Below are 27331 nucleotides of genomic sequence, written 5' to 3'. Positions count from 1 at the left end.
CCCCCCCCCCCCAAAAAAAAAATATATATATATATATATATATATATATAATAAAAAATAATATATATATTACATATATATAATATACTATATATATATATATGTATGGGATGTTGTATGTATGGGAAAAACCATTAAAAAAAAAACCAAAAAATTTTAATAAAAAAAATATATATATATATTTTATATATATTTTATATATATATATACTGATACTGATATCAACTGATATCATATTTTAATGCTAATATCGTGTCGATAATTATCTGATATTGAGCATACCTTGCCTCACAAACGCTCAAAATCACTGCAGATTATATATATATATATATATATATATATATATGTGTATATATATATATATATATATATATATATACATACATATATTTGTGAGGCAAGGTATGCTCAATATCAGATAATTATCGACCCGAAATTAGCATTAAAATATGATATCGGTTGATATCAGTATCGGATTGTTTGCCGATCATGGAGATATGAGATATTGAGAGTTGGTCAATATCGGCAAAGAAAAGCCAATATCGAACATCCCTACTTATGTTATTTTGCAGCTCTAAAATGCTCTTTTTGGTGTCGTTTTTTCTTGTCAATTGTCATATTGCGTCCATCCATCCATTTTCTATGCCTCTTATCATCACTCAGGTCGCGGGTGAGGGCGTTGCCAATTAACCTAACATGACAACAAATCAACTGCTAAATACTATGAATGCCTTCACATTACCACACAAACTCAGAAAACAGCCAATAAGCAACAAGAACTTGTTTAGTATTCAATTAAGTAACTTTGCCTCAATCCTCAACGCTTTAACACGCAAATCACATTTGTTATACTAAAATATTGCTAATTACAGCTGAGATGCTCCTAAAATATTATTAATCTCAGCCTGGTGGGAGTAAGACATGTATAAATGAGGTCTTCTCTCCGTGGCCCTTGGACCAAACTTGTAAAGAGGATTCCACCAAAGCAGATCACCTTAGGTCAACTCAGTGAGGAGCCATTGTTTTCTACAAAAACAAATGTTCTTCTCTTTTTAATTCAGCTCCTGTGACTATTTGTTTTATTTTTTGTTTGCATGGACGGTGATTATCCAGCATTTCAGTCAAGCTGCCATCTGTGTTCCTGCTGAGGGCCCCTCTGCAATTCCCAGAACACACGATAGGACTTAGTGCTCGCACGCAACAATTCCATCCCTTAAACATAGCGCTGCGGCTACACAATTCAACGTACACACCGCCAGGGATTATAGTCATGTATGGATTTGTGTTAGATTACGATTAAATAAATAAAAAAATACACTTGTTGACCTTTGCATCATGCAAGCTTTCATTGACATAATACAAACTGTATATAAAGTGTAAACATTGCAATCCGTACTGATAATCAGTGTATTTTATATTGCAACTCTCCTTTTTCTGTAGTTTTGTGTTGAGTTGCTATTCCTACACATTTAATAAACGCATGTGCATATTAACGTTTACACCATGCATTCTTAAATAGTGAAAAGAATTGTCAAATTTCAAAATATTAAAATATACAAATAATAAATAAATAAATAAATACAAATAAATATACAAATAAATTCATTAATCAGAATGAATGAAAACGTGGCTATTATATCAAACTGTCCAATCACACAAAAAAAAGCAGAGATTTGCGTTTTAAAGCCAGTATCGGCAGATATCGATATGATCGGTGGCCGATCGATCGCAGCACCCCTAATGTAAACAATTCTGATAATTAATAATTTTTCTACACTTAAAATAGTAAAAAGTAATACAAATTCTAATAAAAACGCATGTCAAAATCGCAACACATGTCCATAACTTGCATGATGCATTCATAGTCCTTACACATGAATGCAATGTAAAAACTATGTTAAATAATTATCATTATCATCATCATAAAATGAGAGTAGTAATATCAGGGAAAAAATAAAGTAATGAATGTATACAAAATAATAATAATAATAATGAGTAATTAATAATAATTATTATACTATTATATTATATTATCATTAATAATTATATTATTATTACTATTACTACTATTACTACTATTATTATTTTTTTTATTTTTTCTATTATTTAATATTATTTTATTAATAATAATAATTTAATATAATATATAAATAGAATGTTATTATAATAAATATTACATAATTTATTATTTATATTATTAATAATAACAATAATAAAATACTAAAAATAATTAGTGAATAATAATCATCATCATCATCATCATCATAATCATAATAATGCCATATCCATAAGTTTCCACATGTACTCTATGTAGGTGCTGTTATATACTTCCTTCCTTAGACTGCTCCAGTTGCAGTGCAATTCACTGGCAATGTGTGTATTATTTCTTAAGCTATTCCAGCGGGTCAGGCACAATGTGGGAAATACAAACACAAACTTACCAACAGAAGAATCCCACAGTCACACATCAATGCCACACACTGCATGCTAGTGAATATTAATGACAGAAGGTCGCCCACAGCAAACTCTCATTGAAGTCATTGAATTAGTGACATGTCTCTAGCTCAGTATGGATCTACATCTGCTTCACAGCAAATCCGTTTCATCTACTTCCTACTTCCAACATCTCCCCGGGGTTTTGCACTGACAGTTTTAAGGGGGGGCTGTGAAGTGGTTAACACAGGTTGTGTTAAATATGCCAATTGCACGGACTTACGAGTGCAGCGCTAAAACACAAAGACTAGTATGATGGCCACGTCACGGAGAAGCCAGTTTATCATGAATAGTGTATCCCATTCCAAACGGACAACCTGATCCACATTCTAACATGTATCACACGCTCCAAATAAATAAATACCACCGGCACCCCCGTCATTCGCAAACAATGACCCGAGCCCTTATCATCTGTCTGCAGCCGTGAGGAGAATCAATGAGGCCAGTCGTTGTTGTGACTCTGAAAGGTCTTCTGTCAGGCACGCGTGATGCCACGGTGCTAGCATGGGCCGCTAATACTCGTCACCTCCACCTTCATTACCTGTGACAGCAGGAAAGACGCTGTTTTATTCTCAGGTGCAGAAAAAGGTGTGGCGGGTGTCTGTGAGGAAAACGGGTGCCGATGCTAATAAGTGAGCTTTTCTCTCTTCTTTGGGTCGATACTTGCTTTTGAGGTAGTGTGGACCGACTGCATTCATTATTATACTACAGTATTAATTGTCCCTGTACCCTAGAAACCGCCCATGAATGATACGGGAAAAGGCAGAAATGATACTGTGTCAAAGCCCAGGGCAGTGATACTGATAAAATATAGAGTTTAACCATGTCCAGTATCAGCCCCCGTAGCTGTCCACTCAGAGCGTGCTGCTCTGGGTATCGTGCCCGTGAAACAACCAATCAGAGAACAGCACACGAGTGCTTAGTCCCTAGTGCTTCTCCAGTCACCAAAAAACCCAAACTTGATTAATGGAACTTTAATTGTCAGACATTGATAAGATAAGACTGTTAAAATAAAATATTATTGTTGAAATATTTTTGCAATTGTACATCTAAATTTACACTGTTTAGATATAAAACATGTAATAAACTGAACATTTTCTGGAAACAAAATGGTCTTTTGATTAAATAGTACGTGATAATAAGCTCATGATTAAATAGTATGTGATAATAAGATCATCACATGGTTTGCCAGGTATCATGCCCCCAAGTGTCAGTATCATTGATATTGGCACATGGTAATAATGCTTCTGTTTACTTCCAGCCTTCCAGCACAAACCATGTTATAACCTATAATTACCACACACCTCGGTAATGCCGCACATTGTCTGATAAAACGTAGAAGTGGCGTGTTGCGTAATAACACAACAGAAATTAGTAGTACATTTTTTTGTCAATATTCAAATATATCGATTGATTCTAAATCAGAAATATTGTGATTTTTATTGAAGTGCATTTTTATTGGGGTGTTTTTTTGTGTTTTTTTTTAGAATGTACTAGAATGGGCTTATTGTCATTGTACAATACAACATAATTGAAATGGCTCTACTCTTGTAGGGTCAACTGTTGATGTTTTCCTTGGTCTACATCAGTGCTTCTCAAATAGTCGGGCCAGTCCACCTGGGGGGGGGGGGGTACGCGGCTAGCTTTGTCAAATCCAAATGTTTTCAGCTGTTTCAATATTTCTGGAGGCCACTGAAGCTCACTAGTTCACATTAAGATCATGGCTCGGCTGCCCATCAGGACCGCATGCTTGGTCGAAGTAATAGGAGCCACAACCTTGCCTACGGCCCCCAACTAGCTTACCCAACCCCCCCTGCATCTACAAGATACAAGACACAACAGATACAATCTGTTATGTCCTGTAAAATCAAGTCTCGATAAGGATGTTTGTCATTCATCAACTCCAACTTCCTGTCTTTGCTTCCCTCCTAGTACAAGCAAGTGGAGCAATACATGTCCTTCCACAAGCTTCCGGCAGACATGCGGCAGAAAATACACGACTACTATGAACACCGCTACCAGGGCAAGATCTTCGATGAGGACAACATCCTGAGCGAACTCAATGACCCCCTCAAGGAGGTGAGACAGACCGCAATTAAAATAAATATTACAATGAAGCTACAGACATGAGAGTGATAAGTTTGATGTCGTTTTGGCTCCACTTTTGCAAGAAGAGGTGCTCAAAGCTTCCTTCTGGACATCATAACTCCTCTGATCCATGCCGAGACACATTTTTTTAAAAAACAGGCTTCACTACACATCTTAACATCACATCTACACATCAAAATAAAGCTGCAAACATGAGAGTAACAAGTGGCATGTTGGCACTGTAGCTCACATGCTATGCTAATGTTGCTAACGTTTGTGTCTGCCTCTCTCGCTTGTTAAAGAATGATAATGGTTTAATTTTATTTGAACATGTATCAGATCGCAATTGAATGCATCACATAATCAGTTCACAGTTCCACATGTCCAAAAGGAGTAGGAAGAAGCAAAGCTTATTAAATCCTACCCCTCCATCTGGTACTTTTACAATCACTAACTGTTACATTTGTTCACTTCCTGCTTTCCTAATTTGTTTTTGTTTTTATTTTTGTTTTTGTTTTTATTTTTATTTTTATTTTTATTTTTATTTTTATTTTTATTTTTATTTTTATTTTTATTTTTATTTTTATTTTTATTTTTATTTTATTTTTATTTTTATTTTTATTTTTATTTTTATTTTTATTTTTATTGTCACATACTGAAGAATGTTACCTTGTTGTATCTGACGTAAGAGTTTTGGTCCACGGCGGCCATGTTTTCCAACCAAACTCCCTCGACACGTGTACGCCAGGCCCCTAAAGCTGTGTAATGATATTTTCTCAGTACATTAAGAAAATGTCACATGACAGTCTACTATCTTCATTTCATCTTCATTCATCCAAGTGCAATATATTTTATCCCATTTTTTAATGGTTTTATGATATAAATATTGATTATGACCTGCTCCAGATGATGATGATGTTGTGTTGAGGTAATGCTAAGCATTGTTGTATAGCGCTTAATTGTGACATGATGGTGGTGGGATTTGGTGTTCAGTTCCTACTGAAGGGTCACATACTAAATGCAGCATTGGAATATTATACGAAATATTGGATAATATTGGCACCTTAGCTCTTGTCTCAGGTCCCAGCGTTCATCTTGATTCTCCTCCCCACTATGATCCCCTGGCCTCCCACCTCCTCCGAATTTGGCCTGGTCTGTTAGGTGGCGGCCAGCCAGTGATCCCGACTCATCTGGACTTAGTTTTTGGATGTTCCTAAATGTCGACTCCTCACTTCTACCTAAAGCCAAATTCTCTGCCAAAACCTAAAAGCGGTGTCTCCGTAAAATGAAATGTTCCACGCTGAAATGATGATGTAAGCTAGTTTGTGCTGTGACTCTATCCGCCAGTCCCACGGGCGCATTTCATGGTGTGACGCTGTCTCTATGCAGATTTGAACTTTGCCTATTTTGCATAGCGAACAAAGCCTGTAGGATTTTCTGCATTGTAGGTAATAACCGTAAATCCCTGCGCCTCCTCCCTCCCTTCCTCACTACCTCCCTTCCTCCCCTCACGCGAGTGTCTGGGACAGCGGCAGTGTTTGGAACCCGGCAAGGTGACTTTAATGGGGTTGCATGGGAAGGTGGTCAATAATGCCACGCTTGCTTGGCTTTATTACACTTTCTCTCCTGTGTCTTCAGAGCATAATTACTGGTGTAATCCGCAGGATATGAGAAGGTTGCAAAGTAGAAACCCTGTCTAAGTCCTGACAATAAATTGCAATATTAATTCCAACTGTTACTGATTTTTATGATAATAAAATATAATATGTAGATAGCACTTTTAAATACATCTTGGAGGTCCCACCATGGTACAGTATATTTAAGTGTGTTTGTGCTTTCAGGAAGCCTTACTGCAAAATATGTCATTTTGTGTGTCTGTAGCTTTAATGCTAATGAGCCGTGTTTGCTTATGCCTGACTCCAAGTAGCCGTGCTGACATTATGGTCACTTTTTAATCTATTCGCTGAAGAAAAACACACTATCTACACCTATAGCTGACTGACAGGAAGCCTAACTACAAAATACGTCATTTTGTGTGTCTGTAGCTTTTATGCTAATGAGCCGTGTTTGCTTATGCCTACTCCTAATGGTTTATTTCATTTGAACATGCATCAGATTACAATTGAATGCATCACATAATCAGTTAACAGTTCCACATGTCCAAAAGGAGTAGGAAGAAGCAAAGCTTATTAAATCCTACCCCTCCATCTGGTACTTTTACAATCAGTAATTGTTACATTTGTTCACTTCCTGCTTTCCTAATATTTTTATTTTTATTTTTATTTTTATTTTTATTTTTATTTTTATTTTTATTTTTATTTTTATTTTTATTTTTATTTTTATTTTTATTTTTATTTTTATTTTTATTTTTATTTTTATTTTTATTTTTATTTTTATTTTTATTTTTATTTTTATTTTTATTTTTATTTTTATTTTTATTTTTATTTTTATTTTTTGTCACATACTGAAGAATGTTACCTTGTTGTATCTGACGTAAGAGTTTTGGTCCACGGCGGCCATGTTTTCCAACCAAACTCCCTCGACACGTGTACGTACGAAAATGATATTTTCTAAGTACATTAAGAAAATGTCACATGACGGTCTACTATCTTCATTTCATCATCATTCATCCAAGTGCAATATATTTTATCCCATTTTTAATGATTTTATTATATAAAATGAAGCCGTGCTGACATTATGGTCACGTTTTAATCTATTCGCTGAAGAAAAACACACTTTCCACACCTATAGCTGGAGACTCTATTTTAAGATATGTAGCGAAGCCTTTAAAAAAATGTTTTGCACGTTAAATAACAGAATACCTCGTGATTATCCTGCATAGCCAGTTCAATTCCCTTACAATGTGATGTATTTTTAAAGAGAATAGGTATAACCAAAGATTGTTTTCGCCACCGTGATGATCACTCACAGCAGTTTTGGTCCATGGTTGAGGTTGTCGTCCTTGGTGGGAACTGACACTAGCATCCCGGGTCGGCCTAAAGGTGGCTTTATTGGTGGGGTTGTTATCCCTCAAGGGTGATGAGGACTTTGAGTCACATGCCCATCCACGCCGCAACAAAGAAAGCAAACAAACACCTAATCTCCTGCGTGTGAGAGAGATGGCCCGTCGCCGGCACCAGAGGGCAAACTCATCAGGACCCGACTCTTATTGCCAAAAGTGTTATCCTCAACAGTGATGGGAAGTGCTTTACGGGTTTAGGGATAAAGCAGTAATATGCATCCAATTCATTTCCTTGCTAGATGTTCTCATCTGTTAGAAGTTCTTCTCTCCCGGGATCTCATTTGTCTTTTTTTTTTTTTTTCCTCTGCTAGGAAATTGTCAACTTCAACTGCCGCAAGCTGGTGGCCACCATGCCGCTGTTTGCCAACGCAGACCCCAACTTTGTGACGGGGATGCTGAGCAAGCTGAAGTTTGAGGTGTTTCAGCCCAACGACTACATCATCCGGGAAGGCACCGTCGGGAAGAAGATGTACTTCATCCAGCACGGCGTCGCCAGCGTCATCACCAAATTCAACAAGGAGATGAAACTGACTGATGGCTCCTACTTTGGAGGTAATACTCAAGGCGGTATATCCTCCTGTTAAATCGAAGATCTTTGATAAATGTTTATTGCAGAGAGGCCTGTTATATAGAAGATCTTTGACTAATATTTTTGTCGTACAGTGAAGCGCTCCTGCCACGTCGAGGATCTTTGATTTGTATTTTTTGCTGTATGGAGGTAATACTCAAGGCGATATATCCTCCTGTTAAATCGAGGATCTTTGATAAGTGTTTAGTGCAGAGAGGCCTGTGATATAGAAGATCTTTGACTAACACTTTTGTCATACAGCAAAGCGCTCCTGCCATGTAGAGGATCTTTGATTTGTATTTTTTGCTGAATGGAGGTAAAACTGATGGCGGTATATCCTCCTGTTAAATCGAGAATCTTTGATAAGTGTTTATTGCAGAGAGGCCTGTGATTTAGAAGATCTTTGACTAACACTTTTGTCATACAGCAAAGCGCTCCTGCCACGTAGAGGATCTTTGATTTATATTTTTTGCTGTATGGAGGTAATAATCAAGGCGGTATATCCTCCTGTTAAATCGAGGATCTTTGATAAGTGTTTATTGCAGAGAGGTATGTTATATATAGAAGATCTTTGACTAACATTTTGTCGTTTGTGGCGCTCCTGCCACATAGAGGATCTTTTTGCTTTTTGCTGTATGGCTCCTGTCACATAGATCATTGCTGGTTCAGCCCCGCCCACGGACCGCTACCCGGTGGTTGGGGACCCCTGATTATCAAGGATTTTTCACAATGGCAAACATATTGCTTTGTTGTTCCTGACATTATTCACGATTATAATGTTGGTTTGATTGAATTCCATTGACACTGTATACAAAGTACAAATAACCATGAAGGGAAGAATACTTCAACACTTCCTATAGCACATAGTACTGTATGTAGGACTGTATGTCCAACCATTGCTCACCACGCTTCCGGTCAAGCATCCCAGTCCCTATACTCTACAGTACATAGTCAGTACATAGCAAGTGTGCGCCTGGGGCGGTGCGTTCAATGTCTCTTGAAGTAAAATTAATGTAAATTCTCATTAGCCAGCTTTGGCTTGCTCGTCAGCTTGCCTGCCATTATTACGTAAGCTCTCATCTGGTTGTTGGAGGAGGCCAAGGCATGGATCAGGCATCCCCGAGGACACAGAGGTTCCTCACACACAGATACTCATGCATGAACTCTAGCCCCAAGCCCCCCCCCCCCCCCCCACCCCCTCCATCTATATATATATCTATATTCCTAACGCACACACGCGTTTGGCACTGACGAGAGCAGTTTGGACTTGATTCTGTAGAGAATCAGAAGCGATATCGCTGCTGTACTTTTCTGTCTCAGAAGACCCCGTTCCTCTTCCACAAAGGTTATGGGGGCCATTAATGTTTAAATGTCACACACAATTTACCCGCCTCTTGTGTACTCTGACAGAATATGTGTCTCCTCTGCGAGAAGGCCAAAGTTTCTCATTTTTAGATGTCTCTGCATGTTTTATTTCAAGTTTTTCAGCGTTTTACTATAGAAGGAGGCCTAGCATTCAAAGAATACTTTATTACTTGGTGGAGTTCACATCTTGCAGGCAAGTCATAAACGAGCGATGGAAGAATCAAAGCAGAAATTGGTTGTCTTTTTGTGTGTGTGTGTGCTTGTTTTCTGCTGCGTGTTGTAACAAGAAAGGGGGGGGGGGGGGTCGCTGTCATGAAGTGTCTCTTCATGTGTCAGTGTGCCAAGCTGCAGGGAAGCTTTCAGTGGAATCCTGCATGGGGTGGACGTGTAGGGCAGAATGGCTCATTCAGACCGATCATCTTCTGGATGTGACGCGGCTCATCATATTCTGGATGTACAGCTTACTGGACTTCCTGTGTGGAATGTCCATGGTCAGATTTAAACCAGCGGTATGCAAAGTTTGGGGTGCAGAACACTTGAGAGGCACAAGCGGCTTGAGAAAAATGAAGAAAAACATGTTTCATAAATGCTATGATGCTGTTAGTTATGTTTAAAGACATAATTGGGGACTCCTTACAGCCACCAAGAAGACACAGTCCTTTGACGCAAAAGTTGTGTGTTCCCGGTGAAAAGATAGCGGACATAGTCTGTAATATTTCATAATCCTTTAGAATACATATATCTGTCAGAAATGATAAAGCTTGGCTAGTGCTGGTTTTTGCCGTGTTGTGCCTGTAGCTAGCCACCTGCTGTTGCTTTTTCCACCCAGCTGGTATTCGTACCCGTGTGCACGCCACTCGACGAGATGAGCCCTGAGTCGGGAGCAGCTGGCTGCTGTGCGAGGCACCTTACTCTTTTTTCGCCGATGATTCACACTCGGCTTACGCGCTGCCGCCGCAGCCAGAATGAGCTCGAACGAGAGGGCACTGAGACAGAAAACAGAGGAGGAGGAAGAGTGAGTAACACAATGGATCCTAGCCACGGGACACCGTTTGCATGGTAATAATGAGCCGGACACTGAGGAGGACAGGAGGTCAGGAAGCCCTGCCAACCGCGGCCAATGAGACACCTGCTTACCGCAGAGACGTCATGGGCCCTGTACGACTGGGTCATGGAACAAACTAGCAATCCGACGCTAACACTAATGCAGAGGGTCAAGTCATTCAGGCAGGCCCAACTAGTCTACTGCCCAAACGGGCACAAGAAAAAAAGTCAATGTTATGAGGAAAAAGTTGAAATATTATAAAATGTTTACGAATACCTTCCCTATTGACCCAAACTTAAGACGTGTTTCCCCTAAGGAAAGGCTGAAGAGTGTGTTCTTGAGATGTATACATGCAAGTCAGAGCTTTTCTTCCTGTCACTCACACACACCAGTGACCCGGAGATACAGCTGCAACACTTGACGACTGCATTACAGATATGGAAACAGGAGTACAGAACATTCATAACGAGTTTAGTAGGATTTTGGTGACTTAATAATAATAATAACTACTACTAATAATAACTTATTAATAATTATATTAATAATAATAATAATAATGTATTATTATTATTTATATAATAGTAATCATTATTATTATTATAGCTAATAATAATAACTTATTAATAATTATATTATTATTATTATTAAGTAAAACATATAAATAAAAATATAAAAATATAAATTTTTATAATAAATAAAAATATTTATATTTTATAAAATGTTTTATATTATAAATATAATATTTTATAAAATATAAAATAAATAACATATATAATAAAATAATAATTATTGTTATTGTTATTAAAGTATTATTATTATTAACATTAATGAATGATTAAACAATTATTATTATATTATTAATTATTAAATAATGGTTATTATTAGTGTTAATTAATTAATAATAATTAATAATATTATTAAATAATGATTTATTATTTATTTATTTGATAATAATAATAATTATTATTGTTGTTGTTATTATTAGTATTGTTATTTTTATTATTATTAAGTTAAGTGCTCTGAGAACACAGCATTTCATCTATGTACTGTTTATAGGACAAAGGTGGGCCGCAGACATTTTTAAGATTTTCAAGTGGGCCCTGAGTTGGTAAAACTTGGGAACCCCTGTACTACAGTATTGTGGTTGAAATAATAGACTGTAATATTTCCCTCTACTACTCAGCTAACCCAGCTTCTCTGTGTCGTTTCGTACCTTTCTGTGCGTGCAGTGTCCCATTTGTGAAGGTGCCTCTTAAAATCAGCATCAGCATTCTTCGCGCCCATATTCACACCCCCAGCATGAGGGTGTTGCTCCAACACCGTGCACACTCTGTTCTCTTGTTTTCACAACGTGCTCCTGCCAAAGCCACGGCAGATCACACCAGAAGCCACGGTTAACGTTTAGCAATTTAATCAAGGCACGCGAGGAGGGGGTGGGGGGGTTCTTTTCATCATAAGGAAGAACAAACGTAAATGAAATGCGTTGGGGTTTGAGCGGTTATCGAACGTGAAAAAGCCAGGGAAATTAAGCTCTAAATTCCACAAATTGTTTTACAAGTGTAACGTAAAGATGAACAACTACGAGGAATATGGAGGTGTGGAAGTAATGCAGGAACAGAAACCAAAGTGCTGCTTTGGGAGCTTTTCGTCACCCAGTCAGAGCTGAGTTTACTGGTATGTTTTGGGTCGTTTCCTGCTGCAGAACCCAAGTTGGTTTCATCTTGAGGTCACCAAGGGATGGCCGGATATTCTCTTTCGGGATTTATGGTTCCGTTTATCACTGCAATTCTTCCAGGTCCTGAAGCAGTAAAACAGCCACCACCATATTTTACACCACATGCTACCACGTTTCCATTAGTGTGTATATGTTCCACAGTGGATGAGGACCGCAATATATTTCTCTCAAAGTAATGTAATTGCCATGATGCTGCAGTGCTGTGTTTTTCACGTTGGGAAAAAATATATATCTGACAGTTGCATCAATATTCATTTACCTCGGCGCTTGAATGCAGTGAAAAACGGCAAGGATGTGCTGACTGTGCAGGAACTGTCTGATAAGCTGACGTGGAGCTGAAATGCTAAGTGGCTTCTTCATGTAACGATTCACGCAGACGGAAGATACAGGACACTGATGCAGCGGTGCAGTGTGACAACGCTTGACAGTGGACCACTGTATTGCGTTCTAGCGCCATTAGCTGTGCAGCACATGATAAATGATCTTAGCGTAATTCAAGTGACAGAGTCTCCAATCGGCTCGCCAGTTTATTTACACATTAGTGTCTCCTTTTGTGGCCTCACGTTGAAGGTTCATCTATATGGTAATGTCCTCTTTAGCATAGCAAAATCCTTAATCCATCTAAAGAACTCAATGTACCAGTATGAGCCAATTTAAGAAACACAAGCATACAATGTTAGAAGAAGTGTTGGAAGTTATCTGGAAGAAGAACAATGTTGAGAAAAATCGTTTTGTTTCGTTTATCATTATTTTGTTTTTATTATTAGTATTCAAATGTCAGCTTTTTTCTTTACATTCATTCATTCATTTTCTTCCGCTTTTTCCTCACGAGGGTCGCGGGGGTGCTGGAGCCTATCCCAGCTGTCTTCGGGCGTGAGGCGGGGTACACCCTGGACTGGTGGCCAGCCAATCACAGGGCACATATAGACAAACAACCATTCACACTAACATTCATACCTATGGACAATTTGGAGTTGTTGTTGATGTTTTTGGAATGTGGGAGGAAACCGGAGTACCCGGAGAAAACCCATGCATGCACGGGGAGAACATGCAAACTCCACACAGAGATGGCCGAGGGTGGAATTGAACCCTGGTCTCCTAGCTGTGAGGTCTGCGCGCTAACCTCGAGACCACCGTGCCGCCTTTTTCTTTACATTGTGCCTTTTTTTCTTAGTTTTCCCATTTTTGCCGTTTTGTTCATCGTTAAATGTATTTTTTTGTCCTGGGTTTGATGTAAACTGCAACCACTGGGCAGGCTCCAGTTCTGACCGCAAATGGCCCCAGGGCCACACTTTGGACACCCTTAGCATATATTGTCCACATTCACTAATCTTTTATCTCCCTATCAGAAAGTGTATTTTAACACGGAGTCTGGCTGCACGGCAGTCGAGTGGTTAGTGTGCATACCTCACAGCTAGGAGACCCGAGTTCAATTCCACCCTCGGCCATCTCTGTGTGGAGTTTGCATGTTCTCCCCGTGCATGCGTGGGTTTTCTCCGGGTACTCTGGTTTCCTCCCACATTCCAAAAACATGCTACGTTTAGCGACTCCAAATTGTCCATAGGTATGAATGTGAGTGTGAATGGTTGTTTGTCTATATGTGCTCTGTGATTGGCTGGCCACCAGTCCAGGGTGTACCCCGCCTCTCGCTCGAAGACATAATGGGATAAGGGATAAGCGGTAGAAAATGAATGAATGAACACAGAGTGTGTGTGAACAGTGATTGCTGCGTCATGGAGATGAATTAAGCTCTGCTTCTTCCTACTCCTCTTCTTTCTTCTCGACACGTTACCATGCCTGAAACCAATAAAAGCTACAAAGCATCCACTTTGTCTCCTCTGCAGAAATCTGCCTACTCACCAAGGGCAGACGAACAGCCAGCGTGCGAGCGGACACCTACTGCCGACTCTTCTCGCTGTCCGTCGACCATTTCAACGAGGTGCTGGAAGAGTACCCCATGATGCGGCGAGCTTTCGAGACGGTAGCCATCGACCGCTTGGATCGCATCGGTAAGAACGGCGACCCTCTAACTCCTGCTGTCTGATCTTTGCCTGTCATCGTGCCTTGTGTCGTCTCGTCTGGTCACACTGTTTGCCGTCTTCCCTCATGAAAAAGCATTGTGTCCGCCATCTTGTGCCGCATGACCTGTATGCTCTCATTTTCTTTGTCCTAATCAACGAACAAACTTGTTGAAACCAGCCTTAATCCTACTAAAGAACCAAAATAACGTCTTTATGGTTGGATTAACTGGGGAGGCAGTGCATGCCGCTGTCCTGGAGGGAGTCGGGTCGCCCCCCTCCGTGTTGACCCAGCGCCCCCACTGGACGCCAGCGAGTGGATGGAACCTCACATGCATGTGTGTGTGGCCCTCTTCCCACTCATCTGCACTCCTGGGTATGAGCAGCACCCCACCCCGCTATCAGAAGGCTCTAAAAAATCAACCAAACCCGGCGACAGGAAACAGGAAGTCAGACCTCTTACAGTCATCCAGTCAGCTATAAAGACATCTATAAAAGTCGGCCATTAAAAATGAACAGTAAACAAAGGCACACATTAAAAAGGGGCACATGTATGAAATAAACTGGGCAATAATTTCAATCTTCCGAATCCGTTGCGAGGTCAAGCTGCTTCCAACATAAAATCTCGATTAATTTTTTTTTTTAAGGTTTTAAGCAGCGTTGTGTCACACTAATGAAAAACATTGAATGACTTCCCTTTACATGAATGAAGACCACCGTATAAGGAAACAGTGAAGGCACACTGAGGGCTCCCTTTAAGATGCAAAACCTCACAACGCAGGAAAACAACTTCCAGGCCCCAACGTGCACTCATTACACCCCCCTCCCCCTCCAAAAAAAACATGAAACGGTGCAGGCTCCACACCTCGGCTTTCCCCACAGCGCCGCTCACTCCACTGGGGCGGCTGGAGACGAGCCCAGCATCCTTTCTCTCATGCCTCGCTGTTGCTTTTGGCTAATTACACACTCGGATAAAACAATCAAAGTGTATTCATATGCCGTGTCCCAAAAATAGCATACCTTGCTGAAAGTACCTCTCTTCGTCATTGTTGACCTGGTCTCGTCCCTTAATGGAGTTTTATGCACCTAAATCATGCTTATTCTTAAATTACATATGCTGGATTCATGCTAAATTGCTTTAGAACAATATCTAGTGTGGTTTATAGCAATTACCTTCAGTCACATGCTGATTCAGGAAGTGTGCTTACGTGGTTGTCAGTCGTTGGAGCTGCAGCGTATTTACTGTAATGACACAGGCGCGTCATTATTAGTATTACACCGAAGTGCTGTAACAACATGTCAGGACAGTCTGCTCTAACATCTAACACGACACCAATTTGCAGCACATGCAAGATTACCAAATGTGTTTCACGTTTTCTCGCATTCAAAAGTAATTACTGTATTTTCCGGACTATAAGTCTCACTTTTTTTCATAGGTTGGCTGTTCCTGCGACTTATACTCCAGAGCGACTTAGAAATGAAAAAACTGTTTATGTTACATAAACACTGGACACCTTTTCTGTTCATGTTTATTTTTTGTGTAGCTGAATAAGCATTGTGTTAGCACATCTTACACCTATTCAACCTGTTCTCTATTCTGTTATTAATGTTAGAACTTGCCTTCCAAGAGGACGTAATGTCTGTTTTGGTCAAGTAGTTTGGAAAATAAATTACCCGCAAAAAATGCCACTTATACTTCAGTGCGACTTATGTATGTTTTTCTTTTTAACCAAATTATGCATTTTTGACCTTGTGCGACTTATACTCTGGAGCGACTTATAGTCCAGAAAATACGATATATATATAACTTTTAATAAGATTTTAATGAGTGCATGAGAAAGTGAAAAGGAAAACATAACCCTCACAAGGTAATTTATGTACGGGTGTATTGCACAACTCAACAGCAGAGAGTACTCGCCGTCGATTAGGGGAAAGGCTTTTATGATTATATATATATATTTTTCTATAAATAGATAATGAAATTGTATTAAAATTATATCTTGTACTTTTTTAAGAGGATTAAGATGCATGCAGTAGCTCTTCCCTTCTTTTCCCTCTCAACTCAGTTGTAAATATCAGCTTTACAGATGCCATCCACACATGTGAAGACGCATATCATATTCAAGTAATTTGCAACCACTTGGTTTTTCCTGAAGGGGAAAATTGAGGCGCCTTTGTGAGGGTGAAAGGTTAAAGCACTTTCTCTTCCAATTGCATCGTAAATGTCATCTTTACAGATGCCACGTTTGCACATAAAGACGTCTACCGCAAGGAAAGTAGCATCGTAAAGCAACTGTTTCGTGCGGGGTGGGGGGGTCCAAAGGGCAGTTTTGATACGAGCACAAGGCACATTCTGAATATAGAATTTAACAAGAAAGCAAACAGGGGGAAAATAATAATAGAAAAATCTAAATTTTACAGGAATAAAGTCAAAATATTATATTATAAAAATGTATGAGAAGAAATTTGAAATAGTTGGGAAGAAAACAGCAGCAATGGGCTGCTAGTCGGGAAAGGGGAGTGGTGATTATTTGGGGTAAGGCATCCAATAGATTTTTGAAAGAAGTACGATGTTTCTCATTCGTTGGCATTGATGCTTTTGATTCAGATTTAGTCCCTTCATTTCAAATTTGCTCCTTTCCAACATGCATCAGGGGTTGTGAAAACATATCGTTCAAAAAAAAATCCCTTACGTTGTTGTATAACGGCGTCAGTCAAAGGAGTAGGGTTGCATTGTCAGTTATTTGGTGTAAGGCGTTTAAATTTGTCCCTCTGTAGCCTTCACAACATGATGCCCTTTAATCTGAGTCAAAATAATCTGCATTTGCCCTTTTTCTGACATCTGCATTAAAAAAAAAAAAAGAAAACAGCTGTCCACTCTGAGTGACACCTCTCAGAGTGGCGCCACGCTGTCCCGCCCACCACCACCACCACAAAAAAAGGGGGGTTTGTCTCATACAAGGGAAGACGCGTTGTCATGATTGTATCGTTTCTCTCTCTATATATATATATTTATATATGAACTGCATTTGGTTACATGCTTGTCTTGCTCTTATTTAAAAAAAAAAAAAAAGGAAATAAACATGTTGCACATTTGACATGATCTTTTATCTATCTAAAAATTATCTGACCAGGAGTCCGTCTTGAGACGAGCACATCTCGTTTTCAAGAGTGTCCTGGCCGACGAGTAGGCACCAGGTAAACACTTCATTCCAACTTTCGAACAAGGGGCAAAAAAAAAAAAAAAAAAAACCTATAGAGGCTTGCTTAGTTGGACCCGCTACTAAATTCATCCTTCAAGAGCTTGTCCCCCTCTCCCCCGCCCCTCGCACTAGGCTACATACAGTCATCCACACTGCTGGTCCCCGGATGGACACATTCCCAATGTCGATCGAGGAAACAAAGATATCCCATTCAGTGTTCCGCATGCCATTTTATTCTTTGACTTACTTCCACAGAATAATCACCTGGATTATTGCTTCTCACCTCAAAAGCACCAAATCATGTCTGCAGATTATTATTTATTTTTTTACATCATGTTTTCAGTTGTGATTATATCACAAAATGATAACTTCTGTCCCATATTTCTTATTTATCAACCACCCATACCAACTTTCTTACACATTTAGACCTAAATCTATAACAAAAAGGTTACTACACCTGGGAAGTCATTTATCATGTTGCTCCTGAAAGGCATGCTTATGATTATATATTTTATATTTTTGTTATTTGTTCGGCACCATAATCTTGATTTGATTCCTGTTTGTTTTCATACTAATGTTGATGTTTTTATGTTCGATGGTGTTTGTTTCCAGCTGTACAACAGTTTCCTTCACTTTCCTCACAATGTTGTTAACATATGTATTTATATCTGTGTTGTTTATTTTTGTCATTTTTTATTGGTTTTGTTTATTTCGGTGTGGAAGTGGAGGTTTCCATTTAGGTGCAAAATTTTCTTGAAACGTTTGTGTTGAAGTGACTGCACACAAAACACACAAACGTAAGATTCTAGCGCTGAATCTTTAACACGTATTGACCTGGGCAACTTTGGATAGGTTATACGACATGGACACGGCATGAAACGAGCTAACTGTGGCTAAGCGACTTTAGCCACCAGCGACTGATTACTCAGGACAGAACATGGCCGTAAATTAATTACTACCTCTGTGTTTGTATTTAAGTTACAGAGTACGAATTACGATAACTTATTATAACAACTTCTGACAGGTTATACGACCTTTTTCATATTTGGCTCTTTCTGTTTGTTTCTCGTCTGCACAGTATTTTACTAGCCACAAATCGAGCTAACAGTTGACTTTAGCCATCATCTAGTGCAGTACCAATTTATTACAACTGATTGAAAAAAACATCGCCATAAATTAACGACTACCTACAGTATGTAGGTGTTTACATTTAATTTACGAAAATGATCTTTACATTCTGCTGCTAAATCTTAAGCATATATATGCGAAGTCGCTTTAGCCACCATTTAACATAGCCCCAATTTACATCTGACCAAATGATCAGGACAGACCATGGCTATAAATTAACGGCGACCTCTGTAGTAGTGTTTTTTTTTAAGTTACTGAGAATGAATTAAAACCACTTATTAGTCCAACTTAGTTCCATTTTGACTGTTTGCGTTTGTTTCTCGTCCGCATAGTATTTAACTAGCCACAAATCGAGCTAACAGTTGACTTTAGCTATCACCGAGTGCGGTACCAATTTATGTCCATGTCAGCCATTACGACTGATTGAAAACAACATAAATTAACGACTACCTACAGTATGTATGTGTTTACATTTAATTTACGAAAATTATCTTAACATTCTGCTGCTAAATCTTAAGCATATATATGCGAAGTCACTTTAGCCACCACTTAGCATAGCCCCAATTTACATCAGGACAGACCATAGCTATAAATTAACGACGACCTCTGTAGTAGTGTTTGTGTTTAAGTTACTAAGAATGAATTAAAACCACTTAACTTAGTTCCAGTTTGACTGTTTCCGTCTGTTTCTGTTCCGTATATCCAAAACAAACTAAGAGTTGCTAAGAGATTTTAGCCACAACCTTTCATAGTACCGATGTACATCAGAAACAGCCACAATACACTGATACTACTTCTATAGTAGTGTTATAATCAAAAGTCCTTTATGAATGAATAATTTCAAGCTATGGTTTTGGCTAGCGCTACATGAACTTTCAGATGATCCGGCGAAGTGAAGCGGAGAAAAAATGTGACACACTCCATATGTTATTGTCAAGTGAGCATCTGGCAGCATCCAGCCGGTTTGTTTTCACATTTTGTGCTGTCAAAAGAGATGAGTGACCTGTGAATGAATCTGTACTATCCTTCCAATCCGCAGATGTAAACCCAATCACCTTTAAAAATGCCATAAAAACAGCATTGTAAGTGAAGTCGTTGTGGTAGTCTGTGGGTGCTAGCTAGCTTTAGCGCTTACAAGCCTGTAGTAAGAAATGTGTCTGCATTGGTGCCAATGACAATCAATCTTTCTTCAAAATCGGACGTGTTTGGTAGCCGAATGGCAGACTTTTGTCGACGGGGCCTTGAGAGCGGAGAAATGTTTGGCCCCCTCGAGGGATGAGCCGTCATGATGGAGTGACGGAGGCTAAAGCCTTCAGCACACTTGTAGTCCACTTTGTCTTCCTTAGCCATCAATGCTTATGTGACAGGCTGTCGACTCGCAAGGCCTCAGTCACTGGATCATCAAAGTTTAGCTCGGAAAAACCCTCGCTTGTTCCTTGGATAAACTTGCGGCTAATATCACGCTCCACGACTTGTGACAAGCTTCCGCGGGCCTCTAGGCGCAAAATGCCCTTTTGCGACATATAATTAGTCCATTTTCAATTTGAATCAATTGTATTTCTATGGCCCGAGGGATCTCGATAAAGACCCTTTTTAAAAACCAGGACTTATGTAATTCGTCTGATTTGATTGTGCAGTGCAGTTCACAGAAGCACATATTCCTCATGCATAATTATTTTTGTAAATAAATACATATCAATCCTTAAAAGGACTCTGTTGGGAGTTGAGCGGCACACAGCAAAAAAAAAACGAACCCTAAGCAAGATTAAACACCTGAAATTCACATACTAATATGATATTTTTCAATATGCAATACCAAAACGCTTATATATAAGACGATACCGAAAAGGACAAGATCGCAGGTACAAGTGGCCGAAATGTTTCCTCTGTAGGCTGGCGGCGCTCTACCTTAGAGATAAGGTGAGAACCGTCATCCAGGAGAAACTGGAGGAGCCAGATGAGGAGGCTCCCTATAGTCCAACCGTTAGAAGGCCTCAGGGAAGACCCCAGGACACGTTGGAGAGACTCAGTCTCTCAACTGTCCAGAACGGGAAGTCATAGACTACTGCCTCCGCGACCCGACCTCGGATAAGCGGTGGAAGATGAATGGACGGATAAGACGATACTTTTTCTCGAAAAAAGTCTGAAATAGTTTAAACATGTAAGCTTGTCTGAGCTTTTCTTTCTGCCACTCACACACCAGTAACTTGAGCTATGCGGCCATGACACAAGAGACCCACTCGGAAAAACGGTGTCTCAAAGATAGTTATGTATTTATTTCACTGATATTGAAAACGTGAAAAAAATCATGATTTTACGATTGTATGGTATTATTATGAAGAAAACTGCATTTGCCAAAACTTAAAACAGGCAAAATAGACTTTTGGCATTGATTATTTGTCTTATTTAAAGAACTATATCTCAGTTACTTAAGATAAGCACATTGGTCGATAAAAAAAAACTAACTTTCAGGTATTTAATCTTGCTTATATTTCAATTTTTGCAGTGCATGCCGATGATGATTCTGTGTGCTAGACAATAGATCGTTCCTCCTTTAGCTTGTCTCCACCTTCGAATGTAAAACCTCCAAAAACCAGATGTTCCAGGTGTCTTTGTGCTGTGTTTTTAGCCGAGCTGTCCTTGTGATTTGAAATCAGCTCTTAGATTTATCCGTGTCGCCTTCTGAGAAAGTGTCCAGAATGGTGACCGCTCATCAGTATTCCGTGTTTCACCCCAGGCGCCTCAGCACTTTCGCAGTCATTGCGCCACAAGTAATCTTTGTCTCCTTATGTGTCCTTCACCCCCAAACACCACCCCCTCTTCCCCTCAAAACCCTCTAGTCCCCATTGCCATCGACATTCAGTGTGCCTCACGCCTCACTTTGAACATGATGAACCTTTAGTGGATGTGGAAAAAGATGCAGCTTGTAGGCGAGGAGGACCTTGAAATTGGCGGGGTGTCTTTGGACAAATCACCGGGTTGCGGTTCCAAGTCTCCAAACTGCATCTTGATTGTTGTGATGGTGGTGGTGTAGTGCAACCGAGCGAGGTCGCCACAGCCCCTAGCGCTCACCTCTTCTGATTGCTCCCCAACAGGGAAGAAGAACTCATTGCTGCTGCAGAAGTTCCAGAAGGACCTGAACGCCGGTGTGTTCAACACACAGGAGAACGAGATATTGAAGCAGATTATCCGTCAGGACAGGGAGATGGTGATGATGGTGGATCGCAAGCAGTCGGTCACCGGGATGAACTCGACGCCAATGTCCGGAAACTCCATCATTAACTCACCGGCCCAGCCACCCTTCTCCACCGCCTTCGGAATGAACCAGTTCCAGCAGTCCTCTGTACCTTTGACCTACAGTGCTTCAGCTATTGCCAATGCCTCTGCTGCCCGCATGCTGCCGGCCGCCGCCGCAGCAGCCATCTACCCCTTCCCCAGTGTTTCCCACGGCAACCTGAATTCCTCCTCCACCAACCCACAGACGCCGCTCCAGCCGCAGGGCGCCATCATGTCACCTTGCTCCTTCACGGCTGCCATGTGCAGCCCACCGGTTCAGACGCCACTGGCTAGCCGGAGCTTCCAGTACGGTTCTCCCACTGCATCCCAGCTGTCGCTTATCCAGCAGCCCATCAACCAGTCGTCTCTCCCCAGCCAGCAGCCACCTGTGTCCGCCGCCGGGGCCGGCCCTGCGACGCCACAGCAGCAGCAGTCGCCGCAGCAGCAGCAGGCCCCTTCGCCTCAGCGGGGGGACCTCCACAAAAGCACGCAGGCTCTTCAGTCGGGCAGCTTGAGTCGAGACGTGCGGCACCTATCAGCCTCTCAGCCGTCTCTCCCGCACGAAACATCACTGGGGCCGCGGGCGCACCAAGCCTCGGGCGACTCGCTGGCCTCCATCGTGCCACCAACAGCAGCGGCGGCGGCGATCCAGGGGATGAATCTCCAGAGCGGCATTCGCACCACAGTACCCCAACGGGTGAATCTGTTCCGCCAGATGTCATCGGGGGCACTGCCGCCCGTACGCTCGTCAGCGGCGGCTGCGGCGGCTGCAGCGGTGGCGGCCGCAGCGACTTCATCGACGGCAAGCCAGCCCAGGGAATCACCCGGGTCTCGGAGAGATTCTGTCCTGAGCAGTACGGAGACTGACCAAGACAAAATGCGCTTTGCGTCAAATTTATGATTATTTATTTTGCGTTTTTGTTTTTTTTTTTTTAACCACGGAGGAGCTCCAGGCTACTTCTAAAAATAACCTCATTGAAATCGTGTACATACGAGCCCTTGTATTATATTTTAGACACATTGTCTCCCTCCTTAAGAATGTATATTATACAGATATTCTCTTTCTTTTATGCCATATCTATAAATATATACACATATATGGCCTGTATGTGTATATACGGCGTGAATGGGAGCCGGGAGAATGCGTGAGCGCATGTGACTGCGTGTTGAAATCCAACTAATATATTTCGCAATGGCAATTTAAAACTGTAGTATAAACACGAGTCTTCCTTTCTGAGAAATATAATGAATTATATACAATGTATGAATTTTTTTATTTATATATTTATGATTTTTGTTTTTGTTTGCTTTTTTTCAAGCTGGAATGCATTATGGATCGTGACTTTTTTTCACCACTCAAGAAAAGGAAAAGCAGCTTTAGGCGCCACTGTGGAATCATACATGCAAAGTAACACTTGCAAAAAAAAAAAAAAAACATGAAAAAAAGAAAAGGAAAAAAAAAGCACACAATCACAAGAAAGAAATCGCAACTTTCTGAACAGAAAATCGACACAGTACATAAAGTTGGGAACCTCAACAGTGTTATGGCTCCAAACAAAAAAAAAGGGAACAAACACTCGAAAATGCTGCTTTCTTTCTTCACGTTAGAGGAGGAGAAGACAGACGGACGAATGGATGGATGCGTTTGTTTTCTATTCCTTATTTTGGAAGGGTTGAAATGTCATGTTGTTCAGAAGATGAAAAAAAAAGAAACTGTGTATATTTATAATATTTATAAACTAAAGATTATCACCATTATGCAATAGACTGTGACATAAAGATTACCTATACGTGTGCTGTAAATAGTTTTGTAGAGCTAGTATTTACAGATACTGTGTGGTGCATTCTCTATCATAACAATGTCTTACTTCTTACGTCTGTCGGGAACCTGGCTATCACACGCAAGCGGCTACAAAAATGGACAAAGGAACCTTAATGCAAAAAATCTCAACGCCTAACGGTAATAGGGTACGGGACAGTAACGGTTTGCATAACTTTACTGCAAACAACAATTGGTTGAATTTCCGCTGTGTCGGAGGTTAGCTATTTCGACGACCCTTCTTCACGGCGAAATCCAAATGATTTCAATATCATGGAAATTGTGATGAAAATTCTATTTTTTGTTGAGCTGTAAGGTTGAAGTTAGCATTATGGGAGGAAGTCTTTTGGTTTTGGTTTGACCAATCTTTTTTCAATGAACCGTACTTGCAACCAGGAAAGACGCTGTTGATTCAACCTCTGCTTTTTTTTATTAATTTGTTGCAAAAGGTCAAAAAACGAAACATATGAAACCGAAGCGGGGCCGAGTGGTTAGCATGCAGACCTCACAGCTAGGAGACCCAAGTTCAATTCCACCCTCGGCCATCTCTGTGTGGATGCGTTTTTTCTCCGGGTACTCCGGTTTCCTCCCACATTCCAAAAACATGCTAGGTTAATTGGCCACTCCAAATTGTCCATAGGTATGAATGTGAGTGTGAATGGTTGTTTGTCTATATGTGCCCTGTGATTGGCTGGCCACCAGTACAGGGTGTACCCCGCCTCTCGCCTGAAGACAGCTGGGATAGGCTCCAGCACCCCCCGCGACCCTCGTGAGGATAAGCGGAATGAATGAATAAAACCGAAGTTATTTTTCAGCATTGTTCACAAACCAAGACAGTGTATGAAAACCAAGGGCATTTTGGCCGATATGCTGATATTGTCCAATACTATATGTCAAACCTCTTGTAGTGGAACAGCCCATGCAGCATTTCATTTTTCATTATATGACCTTCGTTGGAAAAATTTCAGACACCCCTGACTTCAGCAGAAAAGCAAGAGTGTGAATATAAAATCTAATGTCCAACTTAAATCATAAAGGATGATTGCTAACTGAAGGCTTTACCAAAAACCAAACATTGAAGGCTTCGGTGTGCTGTGTTTTGCATTAAGGTTTTTATGTCTCCTATGAATCCTTCCTTGTGGGCTTGGCTCATGTAAACGGACCCAAACGGATGTGAGTTCTGCCCAGAAATAACTGAACTCAACTATTTTCATGTAAAGTTCTGTAAGGATGACAGCATGGGTCCAGTTTAGTGAGTCTGGAAGCCCATGAGGGGAAGACTGTGTCTAACAGAACGTGTGGATAGTGTACCAATACAGTCCCACCACCGCTGTCAATGAAAGCATGCACTGTCACAACAAATACTTTTTGGGAAAAAAAAAAAAAAAAAACAAAAAACAATGTTGATGTTAATGTTAGATTCTGTTCATTGTCGTCCGTGTGTGAACATCGAGCATCGACCTTTCACATGGACATTCTTAAGTATTTGTGCCTAAACCATAGCCATGTTCCACCCTTCGGTTCATCCTGACGTTCCTCTTGTTTTTAAGTCTGTGTTCTTTTTTTTTTTTTTAAAGACGGGAAGTTTGCAACGATGGCCAAACGTCTCTCGTGGCGTCCAATGTGTTTATTTTCTCTCAAGCTGCATTCAGCTCATGTTTTTTTTTTTTTTTTTTTTTTTTTTTTTTTGAGGGGAAAAAGTGCAATCTTAAAAGCAGTAATATCACGCTGGGTGAGACATTGTACAAATTTCTACCTTTTACTTTGTAGCTAGTCACTGATTTTTTTTGGGGGGTCCACACGTGTTGAAAGAACCGGCCAAAGCGAAAAGTCTTTTTTTGTGTGTGTGTTTTTTGAATTGCACTTTCCGAGTAGAACATTTTAAGCGGATGAGTTATAGCAAAAAGGGAGCTGGAGGATTTCCCAACAAGGAGCGCTTAATCGTGAATCTGCCATAGTGAGTAGGAACTATAGTGCACACAGACGGCAGCACTGTTGCTTTGTGCTCTTCTTCTTTCTTCTTCTTTTTGATACATGCCTTTTGGAAGGGAATGCTTCCCAACGATGTGCTTTTTTTTTGTTCGTTTTCCTCGCTCTGCCGATTACAGCTAACGTACCAGACGGGCATTAATTATGAATAGTGAGCTTACACATTAGCAGCATAGCCACCCTCGACAAACCAGCACATATATTTCTATGTATATTTCTGATACCTGTTTCTTTGGTCGTCCATGTCGGTGGAAGAAAATAAGGATGCAAAAAGAATCTGATGCCCGCAAAGGACGAGAGCCACATTTTTTTGCTTTCATATGTTTACTGATGATAATGATGACGATGACGATGGAGGGGAGGGGTGAGTTTTTGGTAACGCCGCTCATCGATCCGCTCATTCTCGCCTGGTGACTTGATACGGAAGAAAAAAAAAAAGAAAGATTAATGTAAAACTTTCTTACAACAATATGCAGACAAACAGTGTTTGTCAAAAAATCTTTTTTGGATTTTTCTTTTATTTTTTTTTTTGGGTTTATTTTGGGTTTGTAAATAATAAACCTTTAAGATATAGAAAATAAACGACATATTGTCATTTCAATGAACGTGTGTCGTCGTCTTTTGGATGGACACAAACCAGCGTGGGATTGAAGGGTCCGGAGAAGATTCTGGAAGAGTCAGCACTTCCAGGTGAAATATTATGTCAAGCGGCCTTTCCGGGGGGGGATTTCCATTAATTACCTTTGAAATCCAGGACTCGAGTCGTAAAAGTGTCAGCACAAAGACAGATTCCCTCAAGGGTCAGAGGGTGAATGCTGTGCTTTCTTTGTTACAAGCATCGACAGCTCGGAGCGTCTTACAGCCCAAGCTGGCTTTTTATTGATTGCATTTATTACTTTGAGGATGAGACCGGGTGTCCCTCCGTCAAAGCTTCATCCCTTAAAAGATCTGAGAGACATCCCGTGTCATGTGACTTGTTTTTTCAATTTATTTTCGTCACGCCTTGTGTGGGTTCCCAAGTGACGGTTTGAGTTTCCTGTCTGGGCTTTGGTTTCCGTTTTGCACGCTCTTATTTTGTATATGACTTCCTGTTTTTCCTCGTAGCCACCCACACCTGTCCCTAATTTCAGTGTCTATTTAGTTCAGGTGTGTGCTTCTCCCTGTGTGGGATCATTCTAGTTTGTCCTTCTGCTTCCTGAGTTGCTTCTTTCCTGCTACTGCAATTTTTGCAAGAAATTAATATTTTTACCTGCATTTGGTTCTGCTTTCTGCATCCTGGGATCGAACCTTAAAGCTCTCAAGCCGAACCGTGACAGAATGATCCCACACAGGGAGAAGCACACACCTGAACTAAATAGACACTGAAATTAGGGACCGGTGTGGGTGACTACGAGGAAAAACAGGAAGTCATATACAAAATAAGAGCGTGCAAAACGGAAACCAAAGCCCAGACAGGAAACTCAAACCCAAACTGTCACTTGGGAACCCACACAGGGCGTGACAATTTTGGATACATACTCAACAAAAATTCAATGAATTCTAAAAACCTTTTCCACGTACAAAAGAGACTGATTAGACAGTA

At 40.4% G+C, this 27331-nt stretch overlaps 1 protein-coding gene across 2 annotated transcripts in view; it reads left to right on the top strand.

Moving 5' to 3' along the window:
• The window catches only part of LOC131105625 (potassium/sodium hyperpolarization-activated cyclic nucleotide-gated channel 1), an 89879-nt gene extending 63153 nt beyond the window's left edge, over positions 1–26726 (top strand). For both annotated transcript variants that reach the window (XM_058053979.1, XM_058053970.1), the window contains exons 5-8: positions 4426–4572; positions 7915–8155; positions 14161–14325; positions 21761–26726. In XM_058053979.1, the coding sequence (XP_057909962.1) occupies positions 4426–4572; positions 7915–8155; positions 14161–14325; positions 21761–22842 (1635 nt within the window). In that variant the 3' untranslated portion in view covers positions 22843–26726. The remainder of the gene's footprint in view (positions 1–4425; positions 4573–7914; positions 8156–14160; positions 14326–21760) is intronic.
• Positions 26727–27331: the final 605 nt, after the last annotated feature.

The sequence above is a fragment of the Doryrhamphus excisus genome, chromosome 2, assembly GCF_030265055.1.
Source record: "Doryrhamphus excisus isolate RoL2022-K1 chromosome 2, RoL_Dexc_1.0, whole genome shotgun sequence".
Lineage (NCBI taxonomy): Eukaryota > Metazoa > Chordata > Actinopteri > Syngnathiformes > Syngnathidae > Doryrhamphus > Doryrhamphus excisus.
Note: the sequence above shows the minus strand (reverse complement) of the source record. Positions and strands in the feature narration are given on the sequence as shown.